The sequence below is a fragment of the Selaginella moellendorffii genome, unplaced genomic scaffold (assembly GCF_000143415.4).
Source record: "Selaginella moellendorffii unplaced genomic scaffold, v1.0 SELMOscaffold_9, whole genome shotgun sequence".
Taxonomy (NCBI): Eukaryota; Viridiplantae; Streptophyta; class Lycopodiopsida; order Selaginellales; family Selaginellaceae; genus Selaginella; species Selaginella moellendorffii.
In genome coordinates, this window is record NW_003314270.1 from 2,112,047 (window position 1) to 2,133,534 (window position 21,488).

The 21,488-nt window shown below is 46.3% G+C and overlaps 2 protein-coding genes across 3 annotated transcripts; both read right to left on the minus strand.

Annotated features, from left to right (window-relative positions):
- Nucleotides 1–17,718: 17,718 nt before the first annotated feature.
- LOC9633136 (pentatricopeptide repeat-containing protein At2g33680) lies at nucleotides 17,719–19,197 on the minus strand. Its single transcript, XM_002967916.2, has one exon. The coding sequence runs from the start codon at nucleotides 19,195–19,197 to the stop codon at nucleotides 17,719–17,721; it is 1,479 nt and encodes a 492-aa protein (XP_002967962.2).
- Nucleotides 19,174–21,087, minus strand: LOC9631050 (serine carboxypeptidase 24). 2 transcript variants are annotated; one of them, XM_024672932.1, is made up of 9 exons: nucleotides 20,768–21,087; nucleotides 20,611–20,718; nucleotides 20,462–20,557; nucleotides 20,306–20,398; nucleotides 20,172–20,254; nucleotides 19,790–20,112; nucleotides 19,644–19,745; nucleotides 19,477–19,585; nucleotides 19,174–19,414 (listed from the first exon to the last, which is right to left on the minus strand). In XM_024672932.1, exons 1-9 carry the CDS (start codon nucleotides 21,000–21,002, stop codon nucleotides 19,235–19,237), a joined length of 1,329 nt encoding a protein of 442 aa, XP_024528700.1. In that variant the 5' UTR covers nucleotides 21,003–21,087; the 3' UTR covers nucleotides 19,174–19,234. The 2 variants fall into 2 exon arrangements, with proteins under 2 accessions (XP_024528700.1, XP_024528699.1); XM_024672931.1 differs by having other exon boundaries at nucleotides 20,605–20,718.
- Between the last annotated feature and the right edge of the window lie 401 nt (nucleotides 21,088–21,488).

Here is a 21,488-nt window from a genome sequence, read left to right on the forward strand (position 1 = left end):
ATAAGTACTCCACTAGCTAGTATGGTATGGAGATTAAGACCTAAACTGGATGTAAAACAAAGACAGGCACACAAGTGGGAGCTAGACAATAGAGGGAAACTATAACTCTGTGTGAGACACAAAATCCCTAGGCCCCAAAGTGGAGCCAGAAGGGCGCCACATGGTAGTGGCCGAAGCGAGAGCCAAACGAGCGTAACACGTTTGGACCAAAAGCTCCGACTTGAAAAGTCAAGAGCGGGAGTGGACTCCCAACGAAGTGCTCGAGGAACGAGCACGAAGCGAGCAAAAGGCGAGGCTCCAAAAAGGGACCCAAAAGGACCAACACATGACACGTGGGAGTGTCCGAGATGGAGTCCGAAGTGGAGTCCGAGATGGACCCGAGTTGGAGTCCGAAGTGGAGTCCGAGATGGGCCCGAGATAGACCCGAAATGGAGTCCGAGATGGAGTCCGAGATGGAGTCCGAGATGGAGTCCGAAGTCGAGACCGAGACCGAGACCGAGACCGAGACCGAGATCGGGACCGAGACCGAGACCGAGGCCGAGGCCGAGACCGAGCCCAAGCCCGAGTCCGAGTCCGAATCCGAATCCGAGTCCGAGTCCGAGTCCGAGTCCGAGTCCGGAGCCTGAGAGGGTGAAAACCCAAAGCGTTCGTCTCCCAGACCCTGGGGGGTTTGGTGAGCTCCAAAAGTATAGTAGGGGGAGGACTGCAGTGGAGCCAGTTTGGCCAGGAAAGGCCAGTTTGGCCCAGGAAGGCCAGACCCAGTGTTGGGTGATGAACTGACCACTGGGAAGTCCAAGACTAGAGTGAATACGGACCGACAAGCGGGGTAGCTTGGTGAAGTGTTCAAGAGCCGGCTCTAGTTCCCCCGGGAGATCGACTGGCCGATGCTCCCAGTCCAAGTGTGGGTGGCACTACCTACTTGGATACCAGGCGTGGCTCAACGGAACCTCGCTCTAAGCCCATGGCTAGAGCACCCAAAGGCGATAGGTGGGGAGAGTAACCAGGTGGCTTGCGTAAGGCCACGGTGTTCCGAAATGTCGTCCCAAAGGCCCAGACTGTGGAAAGGAAGAGGAGCAGTCCTCTGGGGTAGTGACCAAGGACACAGTCGTGTGGTGAGGAAGTCCCAGAGGACCGTGGGACTTAGTGGTCGAGCCTGTGGGCCTCGATCCAGTGGCAGTGTTGGCAAACACGGCCAGGGGCAGAAAGGGACTTGGTAGGAACTGACAAAGGGACTTTGGGGAAGGCGATTCCCCAGGTCTGTGGGCATCCTAAGGATGCTAAGGAATGGATCTAGGATGACCCCTCGTAGATAGATGGCCCAGTCTTGGAGAGACGGGATGGTGATGCAAGTGGTATTGGACCATTTGCGCAGCAAAGGTGAATGGGCATGGCCTTAGCGTAACGGGCCGAGATGTCAGTGGTACCTTTGGGTGTCAGTCATGGGATCGGACACGTGGAGCACTTGGACCAAGTGCAAAGGTTGAGTGGCATGGATGCCACTCTCGGGGATAGCAAGCCCCAAGTCCTGAATGGGACTTATGGAGGTTGTGAATGAGACTCCTCCAAGTGGTCGGAGGTGTGGTTAAGTGACTAAAGTAGAATGGAAAAATTAGTCGCTTACAATTTGGTCTCGGAGCTGTTCCTTAGTCCGACTTTTATTGGTGCTCAAGTATATCACCACTAGTGTTGGCATCGGAAGGTCCGAGTAGTGGGCCTATCCTTGAGGAGTAGCAAGTCGGGAAGACATGGCTCTCCATTATAGTTCATGTGTGAACTTGTAGACGGGGTGGTGGATAGAAAAGGGCCAATAATGGAACGACTTTGGGATCTTGGGAACAGTATATGGTTTTCCTCAAAAAAAAAAAAGTTGAGGATGTGATCCAGATGAGCGTTTGACTTAGCAAACTGGCTAATGTAGTTGTGGTAAACAACTACAGTTGGGATCACGGGAAAGATAAAGACTCCAACGCAATAAAGGAGTCACAAGATTTTCCTCATATAGTTGAGGTTGGTGCTCATGAATGTGAGACCAGAAGTAATGACCGTGGGAGGTCAAATATGGAAGAGGACTCAAGCCCTTGAAAAGGTAGCCGGGGCTACCTCTAATAAATGCTGGAACAACCCAAGGAGTTGGGGGTGTATTAAGTGGATGAATTGGTATTCTCATCACATGGACAAGTAGTCCTAAAGGGCAAAGGTTGACCCCAGAGAACAAAATCAAGTGTCGGAGTAACACTTGTGAAAATAGTCCTTTTGAGTAGGACAGGAATGCAAGAAGTGTATTCCAGTGAGCTAGCGCCTCACAAGTAGGACCTTACGGGTCTGTAGATTAACCAAGTCCAAAACTGTTGGATGACTCAAGTAGAGTCAACGGATGGTCCTGAAAGGACTGATAGAAGCATTTGGACTGAGGTGTGTTGTACCCCACAAAGGATGGGGGGGGATTATAGGATCCAAGGATGAGAACAGAGGGTATCTCATCAATAGCAGAATGTGCCATGCTAAAGTTATGGGAAAGGTGTTCCCAGAAGAAAACAACTTTGACATAAAGTTGTGTGTGACCTCTATGGTGCAGTGCTAACGGATGGTTGGCATAAGAAAGAGCGGTGTTGGTCTTGGCAAAGACTTAGACACGAAGGGGAAATGTCATAGAGGTAGGCTCATAGAGCCGATGGTGTGGAGACACCAAATGTGCCAAGGTGTGATACCTTGAGGCTATGTTGGTGGGTTCATGAGAACCCCTTGCCAAAGGAATCCCAATGGAAATGGGAATAGCATAGCCTAAGTTGCAGAGCATGCAGTTGGAGTGTGGTGACCCAGATAATGATGGAGGTGTGAAAGCACCAAGCAATGAGTTGTAGGACTTGACAACTATGAGGCAACTAAGCAAGAGGTGCAAAATAACTGGTTAAACAGGTAGAAGGTAGCTACCCAAGACTTCTTAATAGCATAGGGAAGTTGGATATACCCTTACGGGGGATAAGTTGCTTGTGTTGCGATATAGTAAGTCAATGTCATAAAAGGAAATACTCATTGTCAAGAAAGCCATCATTGGGACACCCGAACACTCTAGAACACCAGAAGGTGGTGTTTGATGTCGCGAGGGCAATGGATAAAGCCCAAGGGACTAAGTCCCTAGCGAATGATGGATAGAAGGTGCTATCCAAATGTCCAAGGTTGCGGAGACAGGAGAGGACTGTCTACCCGAGTTGGACAAAGCCAAAAATGGAATTTTGGCAAGGCTAGTGATGGGCATGTAAAGGCCCATAAGCAACCATGTAATCCCAGTGTGTGGGATTATAAGGTGAGTATGCCCGGATTGAGGAACCACTCCCTAGGCTATTGGGTAGGTTCATCCCTAAGAATACTTGCTAAAGCAAGATAGAAAGTGCAAAGCTATCCTCCGGGTCTGGAGGAGAATGACCAAAGGAAAGGTGTGAAGCCAAAAAGCAAGAAATAAGGGGATAGAACCGAACCGTAGGAATCAAAGGGCATAACCAAGGTTGGTTATGCCAGCTGGGAGTGGAGAATCAAGTGGGGGCTCGAGGGTGTTGCCGCTAGCAACCGTGATGCCATGGAAAGTCTAAAATGTGGAATTGTCCATGTTAGACTATGTGGCATTTGGAAGGCTTGCAAAAAGGGAGGCCTTAGCAAGCTGAGGGACAGAGTTCCTTCAAGGTTCCCAAAGACGATTCTAGGTAGCTTAGTACCTAGAAAGGCCAAGTGTAAATGGTTCATGGGACGCGCGAAATCAGAGTGGCGCAGCAGAAGCGTGGTCTTGAAGCTTGCCATGAGGCAAGGCTATCAAGGTTAGGGAAGTAGTTCCCGAGTGTTCAAAGAGAGGGCTTTGAACGAAAGTCGATGGTCAAGGACTTTCACGCTTATGCAGGAACCATGTTACAGTGGTCGGAGGACTTGCCAAGCGAGATTGGCACGTCGAGGGAACAAATACCCTAGTTGAAGGTGATAACTTCAAAAAGGGTGGGCCATGGGGCCGAGCATGGAGGAGTCCATGCATGATCACAGACATGTCAAGTGAGAGGACTTGGCAGTGTGGAGGAACTAGGTTCCTCAGCTGTGATCTATAGCGCGCTTTAAAAATAAGTTGGTGCACCGGCGTGGGGAGTCACGCCAGGCATCTTGTGTGATGCCGTCCGTAGATACATATACGGAGGTTGGGTTCGAGTTCCAACCCTCTAGTGCTTGGGTTCGAGTCCCAAATCACTAGGGCGTGGTGATGGTTTGGAATATGAGGACACTCATATTTCGGTGGTCATTGACTCTCAGTGGGGAGACTGGTTTGGGCACACCGCCAAGCGAGGGATGCCTCGGAGTCGTGATGCACGGTTAGATTGCTTAGTGTGAAAGCTCAGCATATCTAACTTGAACGCTTTGGTGCAAGTGGCACCAAGGTCGTGGTGAGTGAGATGGGGACACCTAATCTCCGTTGCTATGAACCCTTGGCCGTAAGGGCTGGCTTGGGTGCACCGCCAAGTGTGGGGGATGCCCCAGGGTTATAGTCAACAACTTGGAGGTCTAGAAGACCAAGTACCTCTTGGCAACTCTGTTAAGGTGCCAAGGTGAGATCACTAGGTGATCTTATGGCCAGATAAGGACAAGGTCCTTGGTTGGCTAAGGAATGAAGTTCCTGGTTCAAAATGTTGAAATTGAACTGTTTAAGGTGGTGTGGCTTGGTCGTGATGACCAAGTGGGAAGAGCATCTAAGGGAAATAAACTATGTCCGTGAGATGGCATAGTGAGTCCGAGGAAAGTAGTCTCTATAAAAGACCCATGGGAGGGTCACGAAGTTGGGCCGTGGATAGAGCCCATAGCAGAAGATGCTAAAGAGACGTACTAGGGGTGAACATCCTCCGGACTTGGCAAAGAAGAGTCTTTGCTATGGAACCGAAACAATACCTCAAGGAGGGAGGTAGAGATTCGATGTTGCTTGGTGCAACAATCAACGGATAGGAGCAAAAGATGACTGGCCAAGATAGGGCCATGGAATCCCTTGGGGGGAATCCAAATGACAAAGTTAGGCGAGGAACACTAATGTGTTGGACGCTAACAAGTTGCGGGAAAGGAAGTGTGTTTCCAAGGAGGGATTCCGAAATGCTCCGGTTTGGCGAAAGTGGAAGCTCCAAGGGAGGGAGCGGTAAGGTAGCCAAATGATAGGGCCATGAACAGCCCTAGCACAAAGTATGATAACTGGAACTTTGGCACGAAATAGAAGAGAGGATGATGGTGCCCTCGAGTAAAGAACTTCCTAGGATGGGAAGTGGAGTTGCACAAAAGGTGCAAGGCAAGGTGTCGGAGACACCTAGGAAATTGACTCCAAGAAGTCAAAATTCAAAGTTCCAAAGTGCAAAGGTTATATCGATGGAAATTGAGACTACTCGAGAAGGAGTAGTGGGATTGACTTAGAGAAGGGTCTCTAAGAGGTTTAGCGAGAACTAAACCAATAAAAGGAGAGAACCACTATATGTGGTCCAATCAGTCTCTAAGTTGAAGAGACTACCCTTCTTAGAGGATATGCAAAAGGCATGGTGAGCCTTCAATGTCCAACCATTGACGAATATGGAGAAGGCATGGTGAGCCTTCAATGTCACACCATTGACAAATATTGGCTACGCGCCAAGGATGGAAATGGTAACACATGCGGGTGTTACTTTATAAAATGGTTCACTGTTCGATGAGGACATCGAACTTCGTCTATGGGTGGTGGAGTTGTGAGACACAAAATCCCTAGGCCCCAAAGTGGAGCCGGAAGGGCGCCACATGGTAGTGGCCGAAGCGAGAGCCAAACGAGCGTAACACGTTTGGACCAAAAGCTCCGACTTGAAAAGTCAAGAGCGGGAGTGGAACTCCCAACGAAGTGCTCGAGGAACGAGCACGAAGCGAGCAAAAGGCGAGGCTCCAAAAAGGGACCCAAAAGGACCAACACATGACACGTGGGAGTGTCCGAGATGGAGTCCGAAGTGGAGTCCGAGATGGACCCGAGTTGGAGTCCGAAGTGGAGTCCGAGATGGACCCGAGATGGACCCGAAATGGAGTCCGAAATGGAGTCCGAGATGGACCCGAGATGGACCCGAGATGGAGTCCGAGATGGAGTCTGAAATGGAGTCTGAGATGGACCCGAATGGAGTCCGAGATGGAGTCCGAGATGGAGTCCGAGATGGACCCGAGATGGACCCGAAATGGAGTCTGAGATGGAGTCCGAGATGGACCCGAAATGGAGTCCGAGATGGAGTCCGAGATGGACCCGAGATGGAGTCCGAGATGGAGTCCGAGATGGGCCCGAGATGGACCCGAGATGGAGTCTGAGATGGAGTCCGAGATGGAGTCCGAGATGGAGTCCGAGATGGAGTCCGAAGTCGAGACCGAGACCGAGACCGAGACCGAGACCGAGATCGGGACCGAGACCGAGACCGAGGCCGAGGCCGAGACCGAGCCCAAGCCCGAGTCTGAGTCCGAATCCGAATCCGAGTCCGAGTCCGAGTCCGAGTCCGAGTCCGGAGCCTGAGAGGGTGAAAGCCCAAAGCGTTCGTCTCCCAGACCCTGGGGGGTTTGGTGAGCTCCAAAAGTATAGTAGGGGGAGGACTGCAGTGGAGCCAGTTTGGCCAGGAAAGGCCAGTTTGGCCCAGGAAGGCCAGACCCAGTGTTGGGTGATGAACTGACCACTGGGAAGTCCAAGACTAGAGTGAATACGGACCGACAAGCGGGGTAGCTTGGTGAAGTGTTCAAGAGCCGGCTCTAGTTCCCCCGGGAGATCGACTGGCCGATGCTCCCAGTCCAAGTGTGGGTGGCACTACCTACTTGGATACCAGGCGTGGCTCAACGGAACCTCGCTCTAAGCCCATGGCTAGAGCACCCAAAGGCGATAGGTGGGGAGAGTAACCAGGTGGCTTGCGTAAGGCCACGGTGTTCCGAAATGTCGTCCCAAAGGCCCAGACTGTGGAAAGGAAGAGGAGCAGTCCTCTGGGGTAGTGACCAAGGACACAGTCGTGTGGTGAGGAAGTCCCAGAGGACCGTGGGACTTAGTGGTCGAGCCTGTGGGCCTCGATCCAGTGGCAGTGTTGGCAAACACGGCCAGGGGCAGAAAGGGACTTGGTAGGAACTGACAAAGGGACTTTGGGGAAGGCGATTCCCCAGGTCTGTGGGCATCCTAAGGATGCTAAGGAATGGATCTAGGATGACCCCTCGTAGATAGATGGCCCAGTCTTGGAGAGACGGGATGGTGATGCAAGTGGTATTGGACCATTTGCGCAGCAAAGGTGAATGGGCATGGCCTTAGCGTAACGGGCCGAGATGTCAGTGGTACCTTTGGGTGTCAGTCATGGGATCGGACACGTGGAGCACTTGGACCAAGTGCAAAGGTTGAGTGGCATGGATGCCACTCTCGGGGATAGCAAGCCCCAAGTCCTGAATGGGACTTATGGAGGTTGTGAATGAGACTCCTCCAAGTGGTCGGAGGTGTGGTTAAGTGACTAAAGTAGAATGGAAAAATTAGTCGCTTACAATTTGGTCTCGGAGCTGTTCCTTAGTCCGACTTTTATTGGTGCTCAAGTATATCACCACTAGTGTTGGCATCGGAAGGTCCGAGTAGTGGGCCTATCCTTGAGGAGTAGCAAGTCGGGAAGACATGGCTCTCCATTATAGTTCATGTGTGAACTTGTAGACGGGGTGGTGGATAGAAAAGGGCCAATAATGGAACGACTTTGGGATCTTGGGAACAGTATATGGTTTTCCTCAAAAAAAAAAAAGTTGAGGATGTGATCCAGATGAGCGTTTGACTTAGCAAACTGGCTAATGTAGTTGTGGTAAACAACTACAGTTGGGATCACGGGAAAGATAAAGACTCCAACGCAATAAAGGAGTCACAAGATTTTCCTCATATAGTTGAGGTTGGTGCTCATGAATGTGAGACCAGAAGTAATGACCGTGGGAGGTCAAATATGGAAGAGGACTCAAGCCCTTGAAAAGGTAGCCGGGGCTACCTCTAATAAATGCTGGAACAACCCAAGGAGTTGGGGGTGTATTAAGTGGATGAATTGGTATTCTCATCACATGGACAAGTAGTCCTAAAGGGCAAAGGTTGCCCCCAGAGAACAAAATCAAGTGTCGGAGTAACACTTGTGAAAATAGTCCTTTTGAGTAGGACAGGAATGCAAGAAGTGTATTCCAGTGAGCTAGCGCCTCACAAGTAGGACCTTACGGGTCTGTAGATTAACCAAGTCCAAAACTGTTGGATGACTCAAGTAGAGTCAACGGATGGTCCTGAAAGGACTGATAGAAGCATTTGGACTGAGGTGTGTTGTACCCCACAAAGGATGGGGGGGGATTATAGGATCCAAGGATGAGAACAGAGGGTATCTCATCAATAGCAGAATGTGCCATGCTAAAGTTATGGGAAAGGTGTTCCCAGAAGAAAACAACTTTGACATAAAGTTGTGTGTGACCTCTATGGTGCAGTGCTAACGGATGGTTGGCATAAGAAAGAGCGGTGTTGGTCTTGGCAAAGACTTAGACACGAAGGGGAAATGTCATAGAGGTAGGCTCATAGAGCCGATGGTGTGGAGACACCAAATGTGCCAAGGTGTGATACCTTGAGGCTATGTTGGTGGGTTCATGAGAACCCCTTGCCAAAGGAATCCCAATGGAAATGGGAATAGCATAGCCTAAGTTGCAGAGCATGCAGTTGGAGTGTGGTGACCCAGATAATGATGGAGGTGTGAAAGCACCAAGCAATGAGTTGTAGGACTTGACAACTATGAGGCAACTAAGCAAGAGGTGCAAAATAACTGGTTAAACAGGTAGAAGGTAGCTACCCAAGACTTCTTAATAGCATAGGGAAGTTGGATATACCCTTACGGGGGATAAGTTGCTTGTGTTGCGATATAGTAAGTCAATGTCATAAAAGGAAATACTCATTGTCAAGAAAGCCATCATTGGGACACCCGAACACTCTAGAACACCAGAAGGTGGTGTTTGATGTCGCGAGGGCAATGGATAAAGCCCAAGGGACTAAGTCCCTAGCGAATGATGGATAGAAGGTGCTATCCAAATGTCCAAGGTTGCGGAGACAGGAGAGGACTGTCTACCCGAGTTGGACAAAGCCAAAAATGGAATTTTGGCAAGGCTAGTGATGGGCATGTAAAGGCCCATAAGCAACCATGTAATCCCAGTGTGTGGGATTATAAGGTGAGTATGCCCGGATTGAGGAACCACTCCCTAGGCTATTGGGTAGGTTCATCCCTAAGAATACTTGCTAAAGCAAGATAGAAAGTGCAAAGCTATCCTCCGGGTCTGGAGGAGAATGACCAAAGGAAAGGTGTGAAGCCAAAAAGCAAGAAATAAGGGGATAGAACCGAACCGTAGGAATCAAAGGGCATAACCAAGGTTGGTTATGCCAGCTGGGAGTGGAGAATCAAGTGGGGGCTCGAGGGTGTTGCCGCTAGCAACCGTGATGCCATGGAAAGTCTAAAATGTGGAATTGTCCATGTTAGACTATGTGGCATTTGGAAGGCTTGCAAAAAGGGAGGCCTTAGCAAGCTGAGGGACAGAGTTCCTTCAAGGTTCCCAAAGACGATTCTAGGTAGCTTAGTACCTAGAAAGGCCAAGTGTAAATGGTTCATGGGACGCGCGAAATCAGAGTGGCGCAGCAGAAGCGTGGTCTTGAAGCTTGCCATGAGGCAAGGCTATCAAGGTTAGGGAAGTAGTTCCCGAGTGTTCAAAGAGAGGGCTTTGAACGAAAGTCGATGGTCAAGGACTTTCACGCTTATGCAGGAACCATGTTACAGTGGTCGGAGGACTTGCCAAGCGAGATTGGCACGTCGAGGGAACAAATACCCTAGTTGAAGGTGATAACTTCAAAAAGGGTGGGCCATGGGGCCGAGCATGGAGGAGTCCATGCATGATCACAGACATGTCAAGTGAGAGGACTTGGCAGTGTGGAGGAACTAGGTTCCTCAGCTGTGATCTATAGCGCGCTTTAAAAATAAGTTGGTGCACCGGCGTGGGGAGTCACGCCAGGCATCTTGTGTGATGCCGTCCGTAGATACATATACGGAGGTTGGGTTCGAGTTCCAACCCTCTAGTGCTTGGGTTCGAGTCCCAAATCACTAGGGCGTGGTGATGGTTTGGAATATGAGGACACTCATATTTCGGTGGTCATTGACTCTCAGTGGGGAGACTGGTTTGGGCACACCGCCAAGCGAGGGATGCCTCGGAGTCGTGATGCACGGTTAGATTGCTTAGTGTGAAAGCTCAGCATATCTAACTTGAACGCTTTGGTGCAAGTGGCACCAAGGTCGTGGTGAGTGAGATGGGGACACCTAATCTCCGTTGCTATGAACCCTTGGCCGTAAGGGCTGGCTTGGGTGCACCGCCAAGTGTGGGGGATGCCCCAGGGTTATAGTCAACAACTTGGAGGTCTAGAAGACCAAGTACCTCTTGGCAACTCTGTTAAGGTGCCAAGGTGAGATCACTAGGTGATCTTATGGCCAGATAAGGACAAGGTCCTTGGTTGGCTAAGGAATGAAGTTCCTGGTTCAAAATGTTGAAATTGAACTGTTTAAGGTGGTGTGGCTTGGTCGTGATGACCAAGTGGGAAGAGCATCTAAGGGAAATAAACTATGTCCGTGAGATGGCATAGTGAGTCCGAGGAAAGTAGTCTCTATAAAAGACCCATGGGAGGGTCACGAAGTTGGGCCGTGGATAGAGCCCATAGCAGAAGATGCTAAAGAGACGTACTAGGGGTGAACATCCTCCGGACTTGGCAAAGAAGAGTCTTTGCTATGGAACCGAAACAATACCTCAAGGAGGGAGGTAGAGATTCGATGTTGCTTGGTGCAACAATCAACGGATAGGAGCAAAAGATGACTGGCCAAGATAGGGCCGTGGAATCCCTTGGGGGGAATCCAAATGACAAAGTTAGGCGAGGAACACTAATGTGTTGGACGCTAACAAGTTGCGGGAAAGGAAGTGTGTTTCCAAGGAGGGATTCCGAAATGCTCCGGTTTGGCGAAAGTGGAAGCTCCAAGGGAGGGAGCGGTAAGGTAGCCAAATGATAGGGCCATGAACAGCCCTAGCACAAAGTATGATAACTGGAACTTTGGCACGAAATAGAAGAGAGGATGATGGTGCCCTCGAGTAAAGAACTTCCTAGGATGGGAAGTGGAGTTGCACAAAAGGTGCAAGGCAAGGTGTCGGAGACACCTAGGAAATTGACTCCAAGAAGTCAAAATTCAAAGTTCCAAAGTGCAAAGGTTATATCGATGGAAATTGAGACTACTCGAGAAGGAGTAGTGGGATTGACTTAGAGAAGGGTCTCTAAGAGGTTTAGCGAGAACTAAACCAATAAAAGGAGAGAACCACTATATGTGGTCCAATCAGTCTCTAAGTTGAAGAGACTACCCTTCTTAGAGGATATGCAAAAGGCATGGTGAGCCTTCAATGTCCAACCATTGACGAATATGGAGAAGGCATGGTGAGCCTTCAATGTCACACCATTGACAAATATTGGCTACGCGCCAAGGATGGAAATGGTAACACATGCGGGTGTTACTTTATAAAATGGTTCACTGTTCGATGAGGACATCGAACTTCGTCTATGGGTGGTGGAGTTGTGAGACACAAAATCCCTAGGCCCCAAAGTGGAGCCGGAAGGGCGCCACATGGTAGTGGCCGAAGCGAGAGCCAAACGAGCGTAACACGTTTGGACCAAAAGCTCCGACTTGAAAAGTCAAGAGCGGGAGTGGAACTCCCAACGAAGTGCTCGAGGAACGAGCACGAAGCGAGCAAAAGGCGAGGCTCCAAAAAGGGACCCAAAAGGACCAACACATGACACGTGGGAGTGTCCGAGATGGAGTCCGAAGTGGAGTCCGAGATGGACCCGAGTTGGAGTCCGAAGTGGAGTCCGAGATGGACCCGAGATGGACCCGAAATGGAGTCCGAAATGGAGTCCGAGATGGACCCAAGTTGGAGTCCGAAGTGGAGTCCGAGATGGAGTCTGAAATGGAGTCTGAGATGGACCCGAATGGAGTCCGAGGTGGACCCGAGATGGACCCGAGTTGGAGTCCGAAGTGGAGTCCGAGATGGACCCGAAATGGAGTCCGAGATGGAGTCCGAGATGGACCCGAGATGGAGTCCGAGATGGAGTCCGAGATGGGCCCGAGATGGACCCAAGATGGAGTCTGAGATGGAGTCCGAGATGGAGTCCGAGATGGAGTCCGAGATGGAGTCCGAAGTCGAGACCGAGACCGAGACCGAGACCGAGACCGAGATCGGGACCGAGACCGAGACCGAGGCCGAGGCCGAGACCGAGCCCAAGCCCGAGTCCGAGTCCGAATCCGAATCCGAGTCCGAGTCCGAGTCCGAGTCCGAGTCCGGAGCCTGAGAGGGTGAAAGCCCAAAGCGTTCGTCTCCCAGACCCTGGGGGGTTTGGTGAGCTCCAAAAGTATAGTAGGGGGAGGACTGCAGTGGAGCCAGTTTGGCCAGGAAAGGCCAGTTTGGCCCAGGAAGGCCAGACCCAGTGTTGGGTGATGAACTGACCACTGGGAAGTCCAAGACTAGAGTGAATACGGACCGACAAGCGGGGTAGCTTGGTGAAGTGTTCAAGAGCCGGCTCTAGTTCCCCCGGGAGATCGACTGGCCGATGCTCCCAGTCCAAGTGTGGGTGGCACTACCTACTTGGATACCAGGCGTGGCTCAACGGAACCTCGCTCTAAGCCCATGGCTAGAGCACCCAAAGGCGATAGGTGGGGAGAGTAACCAGGTGGCTTGCGTAAGGCCACGGTGTTCCGAAATGTCGTCCCAAAGGCCCAGACTGTGGAAAGGAAGAGGAGCAGTCCTCTGGGGTAGTGACCAAGGACACAGTCGTGTGGTGAGGAAGTCCCAGAGGACCGTGGGACTTAGTGGTCGAGCCTGTGGGCCTCGATCCAGTGGCAGTGTTGGCAAACACGGCCAGGGGCAGAAAGGGACTTGGTAGGAACTGACAAAGGGACTTTGGGGAAGGCGATTCCCCAGGTCTGTGGGCATCCTAAGGATGCTAAGGAGTGGATCCAGGATGACCCCTCGTAGATAGATGGCCCAGTCTTGGAGAGACGGGATGGTGATGCAAGTGGTATTGGACCATTTGCGCAGCAAAGGTGAATGGGCATGGCCTTAGCGTAACGGGCCGAGATGTCAGTGGTACCTTTGGGTGTCAGTCATGGGATCGGACACGTGGAGCACTTGGACCAAGTGCAAAGGTTGAGTGGCATGGATGCCACTCTCGGGGATAGCAAGCCCCAAGTCCTGAATGGGACTTATGGAGGTTGTGAATGAGACTCCTCCAAGTGGTCGGAGGTGTGGTTAAGTGACTAAAGTAGAATGGAAAAATTAGTCGCTTACACTCTGGTTGACTTGGTTATTTTGTTGGCTTGCACTTGCTAGTTGCTAATGTTAGGAATTCATGATATTAAGTTTAGTGCTTCAATACTTGCTAAGTGATAGCATATTGTGTTCACTAAGACACTTTCATTATCATTCCCCCATATGTTTGTTCTGTTTGTTTCCATTAGCTATTTATAGAAAGTGTCTAGATTTACTAGTTTAACATATTTATAAAATGTAAGTCCTAAACATGATGGTGCTGTTCCTTTGTCTAAATTTACAATTTAGTGTTATTCCATATTTAGTAAATTTTTATTATTGTTCCAAAAATTAACTTTTAGGACTAAACATCAAATGTATAATAGGGATAATGGGGTAGGTTAAGCATGGCTAACTAACCTAAAGTATAGTTTAACTTTCTTTTGTATGCTTATTCTTGTTTTGTGTTTGACTTGGGTCTATGCCCAAGTTCTATACCATGCTAATTAGTGGTGTACCCATATCCTTTTGTTAGGCCACTAATATGTTAAAATATCGTTAAATTTCATTTGGTTCTATTTTGCATACTAGTTTTAGCAATGGAATGTTAGAAGCTCTAAGACTGTCCTAATATTGCTTTGTGCTTTTGTCGCTCACTCCTTGGGATGTATGCTCAGGAGTTACTCCGTGCTCTTGTCCCTTTACTCATTGAGTTGTACACTTGAGAGTTGTTTCATGCTTAGGTTTCTTTGCTCTTTAGCTCCATATTTAAGAGTTTGGATTTGTCCCTTAGGTCTTGAAACTCACTCCACTACCCTTTGACACATGGCTGAAGGTTATGGTTCTGCTCAATGGTTTTCCTATAATAAATCACCACAAAGTAAAAGGTGCAAACCACATGTGCTACACTAGTGCATTTGCGATTGCTATTAAGTACTTCCTCCTCAATTGAATGGTATTCCAACATTTCTATTTAGAGTGGATTTCTCTTGGATAATGGTCCCATATTTATGATTGAGCATTTCATATTTTAAAGTCTTAGTTGGAGATATACTACACTTTCACAAATACTTAGATAAATGGAATGGCTTGTTTAGATCTTCAAAAGGATGATTGCAAAGTACATGAGCTTTCAACATTTAGATTGGGATGGTTATTTCCCATCCCTTCAGTATATGTATATTATATGGGTACAAAGCTTTGTTAGTGCTTCACCATATAAACTATTATATGGTCATGATTAGATATTGCTAACAGAGTTGAGTTCCCCTTCATGATTACTATGAGCTACTGCTGTTAGATTCTTTAAAGAGCATTCTTCCACTTGTCCAAGTTGTTGAACACTTGGGCCACGTATTAATGGGATAACAATGGCATTACAACTCCCATCATCATCCATTTGTAGAGTATAAAGTTGATGACTTGGAGTTAATCCATTTTCATAATCTTATGGTACATGGTTTGTCTTAAGAGCTTATTGCTTAATGGAAGGGATTGTATTGGGTGTTATGGCAACTTAGACTGTAAGTTTATAAAATTTAGCATGGCATTCAATAGGCCAATCCTCCAAAATTATACATATGTAATAGGTAAAACAAAAGACTAGGAACAATTGGCACAACCTATAAATGCACTAGTGTCTCTTCCTAATGTTCTTCTAGATGTTAACCAAAGAACCCTAACTACCTTTTATCCCTTTTAAGAGGGGATGATATAATGTCTAAGTGTATAGGTACTATGCCATATACTAATATTAGCGTTGTGGGATTTTGATAACTATCAAATTGATTTTAGTTTGGACCATTTGCTCTTTTAAATAAGCTAGGGTTTTTGGACTAATTGATATGTATATTTCTATATTCTATTTCCATATTCCATACACACTTATGTATATCTGTGTATATATATGTATACATACATACACACACACACAAAGATATATATATATATGTGTAAACATATATATCTTGAAAACCAATAGTGTCTAAAAGATTATTTTATAAGTCACATATATGTCTTCAAATAATTCATGTATATGTGTTATAAATTTATATATCTTACAGACTATCGCAAATATGACTACAGGTATCAAAAGATATTTATTAGTATATCTTTTTAGATATTCTTCACTTACTACCAAGACGGCAAGAGATTGGTATTATTAAACCTTTTATCAATCTCTACATAAGCTAGTTGAAAAATTAATTTTCATATGTACACTTGGCTAAAAAAAAAATTCCTAAATGCTATTAGTCAAGCATACTTGACTTGCTTAAAAAAATTCATTCATTAATTTACACTTACTAATGTTAAGAACTCCTGTAATATTAAGTTTAGTCCCTTAATACTTACTAATGGATAGTTTACCATGTTTGCCAAGACACTCTTGCTATAATGATTTATGTGTTAGTTCCATTGGCTATTCATGAAAAATGTTTAGATTTACTAGTTAGACATATCTGCAGAATGTAGAGATTATCTTGAACACAATGGTGTTGTTTTTGCATCTAGATTCACAATTTATGACCATTTCATATATAGTAAATTTTCATAATTGTCATAAACACTAACTCCTCAAACTAAGGTGAAAGCCCAAAGCATGCATTCTTCATTAAGTATGACTAGCCAATTTAAGATATAGTCTAACTCCCTACTTGTGTGTTTGTCTTTATTTTGCATTTACCTTAAGTCTAAGCCCAAATTCCATACTATGTTAGTTGATAGAATACCTATAGTATTAAGGGGAAATTGTACCAAACTCTATTTGGCTCCATTTTGCCTATTGGTTTTAGCTTGGGTCTAAGCCTAAGCATTTCATATTATGTTAAATGCTTTAAAACTTCCTTTGTTGTTCTATTCTCCTATCCCTATGCTCCTTGAGCCTTACACTTATGAATCATTTTGTGCTCCAATTCTTTCATCCTTGGTTGTATGCTTGAAAGTTGGTCTCTATCCTTTTGTTTAGTGGCTTAAAGCCTTGAAACTCAAAATCCATTTCACTGCCCTATTCAGTTTTATGATTATCCTATAATAAATTATCATAGGGTAAAGGGTGAAAACCATATATCTTACATAGGCTAATATATTTTTTTGCTATGTTGCCAGTTTATGTACACTTCTCGCCTTGAAAGATGTACCTCTCCTAAAAACTTGCAATCATAAGTTACTTGCCATATGTAAATAATATTTAAGCAATAATATATATCACAAATTTATAATTAGCCACCAATATTATATAAAATAGAATACATAAAAATCCAAATAATTTGTTGTATGTTGCATGCAGCAACCCTTGGTTTGCTTAATAATAGTGTTATTCCTATTTATTAATCAAATTAATCAAATTAAAGTTTATAATTATAAAATGTTTATAATTTATAAACACAAGATAAATGTTGTATATTAACTATTAAACGGTAGAATAACTAGAATATACTATACAAGATTATTCTAAATGAATAACAACTGTTAGATGGTAAAATATCCCAGAGTATCCAAGAATATTCTAGGTATATCCGTTACCACCTTAAATGTTTGCTTAAGCAAACCAAAACTGTATCAACTTAAAAAATATATGTTTTTGGTTTTTGGTATATATTATATTCATCTTATTCTTCTCTAATAAGAAACCTAAAAATAATTAAAAACCAAATGAGAAACATGTAATAAATATAATTCCTGAAATTCCAAAAAAAATCATAAAATTGCATTAAAACATGAATAGCATAATAAAAACTCAATATGGAAGAGGGACAAATTTGTGAACTGCTCATTGCCCTCACTAAACTTTAAGATGGACAACTATTTTTCAGTCCACTGATTTCCTCAAAGAACACTAAATTTCCTAGTCATTCTAGTAATCCTTGCGCTTATAACTAATCTGTGCATGTTATAAGTGATTGGAGAAAATTAGGCCTCAAATTATCTAGCTTTGACAATTTTGGATCAGTTCCTCTTCGCACAAAGAAGAAGACCAAGATTTGCGTGAGATAACAAGCATTTTTTTAGCGAGAATGGATAGAATAATTCACAAAAAAACATTAGCTGCTTCAAATTTACAGAAATTAAAATTAAGATGTGAAAATCCATGTCACAGCATTGACAATCTGGTGAAACTGCGAAGTGTTGTTACTTTGTGCCTTATTTTATTTTTTCTTGATTTTCCTATCTGAGACTTTGGTCTTCTTGGTCTTGCTAGCAGCCCATGAGCTTGGTGAGACTGAGATCCTGTCAATTGCCCTTCAAATCTGAACTCGAGCCGTGGGTTTCCAATTACAAAATGGAGAATTGGAAATGAAGAAGATTGCATGGACTTGGTGGAATTAGATTTTTTTTGAATTTACATTTTTGATAAACAATAAAATGCTACTTCTGAGCACAGATGTTGGAGATCATCACATACCGCTCCGTCGAACAAGCACCACCAAAATTTCCCGACGAGCCAATCAAACCACGACCACCACCGTGAACCCGGCAAGCTCCCAGCAAAGTCCTCACTCCAACCTCATCCACGCTGCTCAAATCCCCAGCTTCCTCCACGCTAGACCCAATCCGCCCCAGCAAATCCAGCACGCAATTCAGATGCTCCGCCCTCGCCTCCACTCCAAAGTCGCCATAGATCGACGCGACGCAGCTCAAACCATGGCGAGCCAGCCCCGAGTGGCTACACGCCGACACGATGCAAACCACGGTGATACCATCCGGATCAATCCCCTCGAGCTTCATCCGCTGGAACAGCTCGAAAGCTTCCCATCCAGCGCCGTTTCTAGCATACGCCGCCACCATCGCGTTCCAAGTCACAACGTCCCGGCCGGGAATCTCCATCTCCTCAAACACCAGCCGGGCTTCCACCAAGTTGCCACACCTGCCGTACATGCTAAGAACCGCGTTCCGTACGCTAAGTTCTCGCAGGAATGAGCCCGCCGCCACCGTCCTCGCGTGGAGCTCCCGGCCCTCGGCTATGGCACCCGCGATCGCGCACGCGTCCAGGGCCTCGATCATGGTGACGCTGCTGGGCTTGATCCCGTGGAGCTCCATTGATCGAAAGGCGGCAAGCGCGCGCTTGGAGTCGCCGCTCTGGTTGAGCGCCGCGACGATCGATGTCCAGGAGATGCAATCCCTGGTAACCATTCCCTGGAAGATCTCCATGGCTTGCTCGAGGAGCTTGGATCGGCCGTAGAGGTGGATGAGAGCGTTGCAAACTTTGAGGCTGGTGGAGAGCTCGCTGCTGTGCCGGATGATCGTCGAGTGTATCGACTTTGCCTCGTCGAGCAAAGAGCGATCGCCAATTCCCAGCGAGCAGGAATCCAGGAGGCTGATGATCGTCAGCTCGTCGGGCTTGATCCCCTCGAGGTTCATCCTCCTGTGCAGAGAGATCGCTTGCCAGGGATGCCCGTTCTGGCTATAAGTCGCGATCATCGAGTTCCAGGCCACAAGATCTCGCCGCGGCATCGCATCAAAGAGATCCTTAGCTCGATCCACAAAACCATTGCGCGCGTAAGCCACGAGCATTGTCGTCCACGAGCATGCATCCTTCTCTGGCGCCATTTCAAAACTCTCCATCGCTCGTTCCAAATGCCCATTGCCGGCAAATACTGCGAGCATGAGATTCCAGGAGTAGACGTTCTTGATGGCGATCCTTTCAAACACAGCCGCGGCATTCTCGACGCGCCCAAATCGCCCATACATCTGAACCAGCAGATTCCCAAGAAAGGTCTCGCGATCTCCGCCATTTCTTGCGATCTGCGAATGTGCGCGCTCCACCTCCGCGGCCGATCCGGAGCTCCGCAAGAGAGACGCGAAGATGGGCGAGTCTCGGCATTGGGCTTCTCCGATGGAAGGCATTCCATCGAAAATATCCTTTATCTATAGACAAAGATCTCTACAATCTATTAACAAGAAGTAGATCATTTGCTGGTGGAAGTTGTGTCCCTGCAATGAAATGCTTAAAGAGAAACAGCGCCTCTCCTGGCTTGTCTCTTGGAACCTGATGCCCAGCACCTCTCACCGACGCAAATGTCAATGAATCATACACCTCCGCTCGCCCTCCCAGATAGGCAATCTTAAATTGCAAACATCATCAAACTCTAGATGATTGAATTGATACTCTAAAGATTCACTCACCCCCTCGCCTGGGTACCCCCATCCATACCATGAGGTCACGACGCTCAGGTTGAGTGCTTTGAGCCAGCGTCGAGTCGAGAGTGTGGAAACCACGCTATCCACATCCCCACTGCAATTAAAGAAATATTTCACAAAATGCAGTATAATCAAAACATTTATGTACCAACCTGTAAATCCATATTCTTAGATTATGCTCAAACAGATCTCTGTACACTGGAAGCATTGACCGCTGCTTGTCGATTGGCAAGTAGCTCCTGTCGATGCTTGGGCTGCAAAGAATGATATTAGCAAGTTATTAGTAATTTGTACTTACTTGCATCTAGTCCAGCGCACCGGCCTGGTCTGAACGTGTAATGCAGCTTGGACTTCCGGAAGATTGAGATAGTTTGTCACAGCATCGAGGCAGGGATTGCACGTCGGCACTGAGTAAAGATTGTAAGGACTGACTTGGAGTTGCAAGATAAAGATTTGCAAAGAGATGTTGGAGCATTTCATGGATTCTTCTTCGGTTGCATTTGGTTTGTTACAGTAGAGCTTCTCTCCTTCATAAAGTTCCTCGGAGATTACCGCATGGGCGAAGAGTGTCTCTCTGTTACCAGGGACGTCGTATAAGTCATCTGTAGAAGGATTGCCAATCTAGTGAAAGGAAAAAAACCATGGGTTTTAATTTCTCCAAGCACATGAAAACCACTTACCGCAAATCCTTTAAACTTGATTGGATTGTCACCCTGCTGATTATGCCCAATAATCTTAGAAGCCAATGTTGGAATAAAATGCCCTGTTATATAAGGACATGAAAAAAAACCATAAAGGATGGAAAAGATCGGACCTGCAAAGCTCTCCCCTGCAATATAAAATTCGTTCTGCTTATACTCTGAGAACTTGGATAGAAACTCGATGAGAAACAACAACGAATCCACAGCTGTGGTTACACAGTCAAAACTTCATAATACAAAAGTACTTAGAAATTCATAAGTTTACTGACCAGTTTGATTGTCTGTCCAGAACCCATCATCTGATAGCAAATTTGTAAACGAGAATCCGGTGTTGTAAGGAACCTCCAAAAAGATAAAATTTGCAGCTGTAAACTAGTATTACTATTGAATTTAACTTTGACTTAATCACAACCAAGATCTTTGTTCCAGGAATATGGGTTGAGGAACAGCCCTGTGCCTGTAGCATTTACACGGAAAGGGCCGATTTCTTCGAGAGCTCCAGCTCCAATGGATGAACACCCTGGCCCTGCGAGAGAAAAGAGAACTCGATCTACAGGTTGTATCTTATTACAAACCTCCATTGAGCCATAGCACCAATGGCAATGAGGAAGCATTTGGATGATCTGCCTCATAAAACCAATAGAAGAGTGAACGATCTGCAGTGGCATTGATCTGGATTTGGCCTGCGTAGTGCCTGAATCCCACTGCTGGCTGCCCTGGAAGGTCTTGCACCAGGTGTTGTGGATCTGCTGCAAATGCCAAAGCGATGTCGAGCAACATGACGCATAGTACCCATGATCCTCTCGCCATTCTCTCTACGGTCGAGAGCACAACAGTGACACGTACCTCTTATCCACACAGATCAAGGCCTGATCGATTTGAAGAGGACTTTCAATTGCTCCAGAACAGCTTAGTAATTTATTTCTCAAGGGTTAACGAAAATCTTCAAAACTATTGTTGACTTTCATTGACTAATATTAAACATACTTGGAATATACTTGAATATTTTACTATTTAACTGTTGTATTCATTTAAATTTATAAACTTTCCTAAACACATTCTAGTGTATTCTTGTTTTAATATGCAATAATATTAATCTTGATATATAAATTATAAACATGTTTATAATTATTGATCAATTTGATTATGAATGATACTACTATTAAGCAAAGCATGCTACATGCAGCAAATTATTCTAATGCTTTTTCCTCTCATTTTTCTTTGTTACAACTTGTGTGTCTCTCACTGACAAAAGTGACACTTTGACTACAAGAAGTCTTTATACGTTTCCTTTGA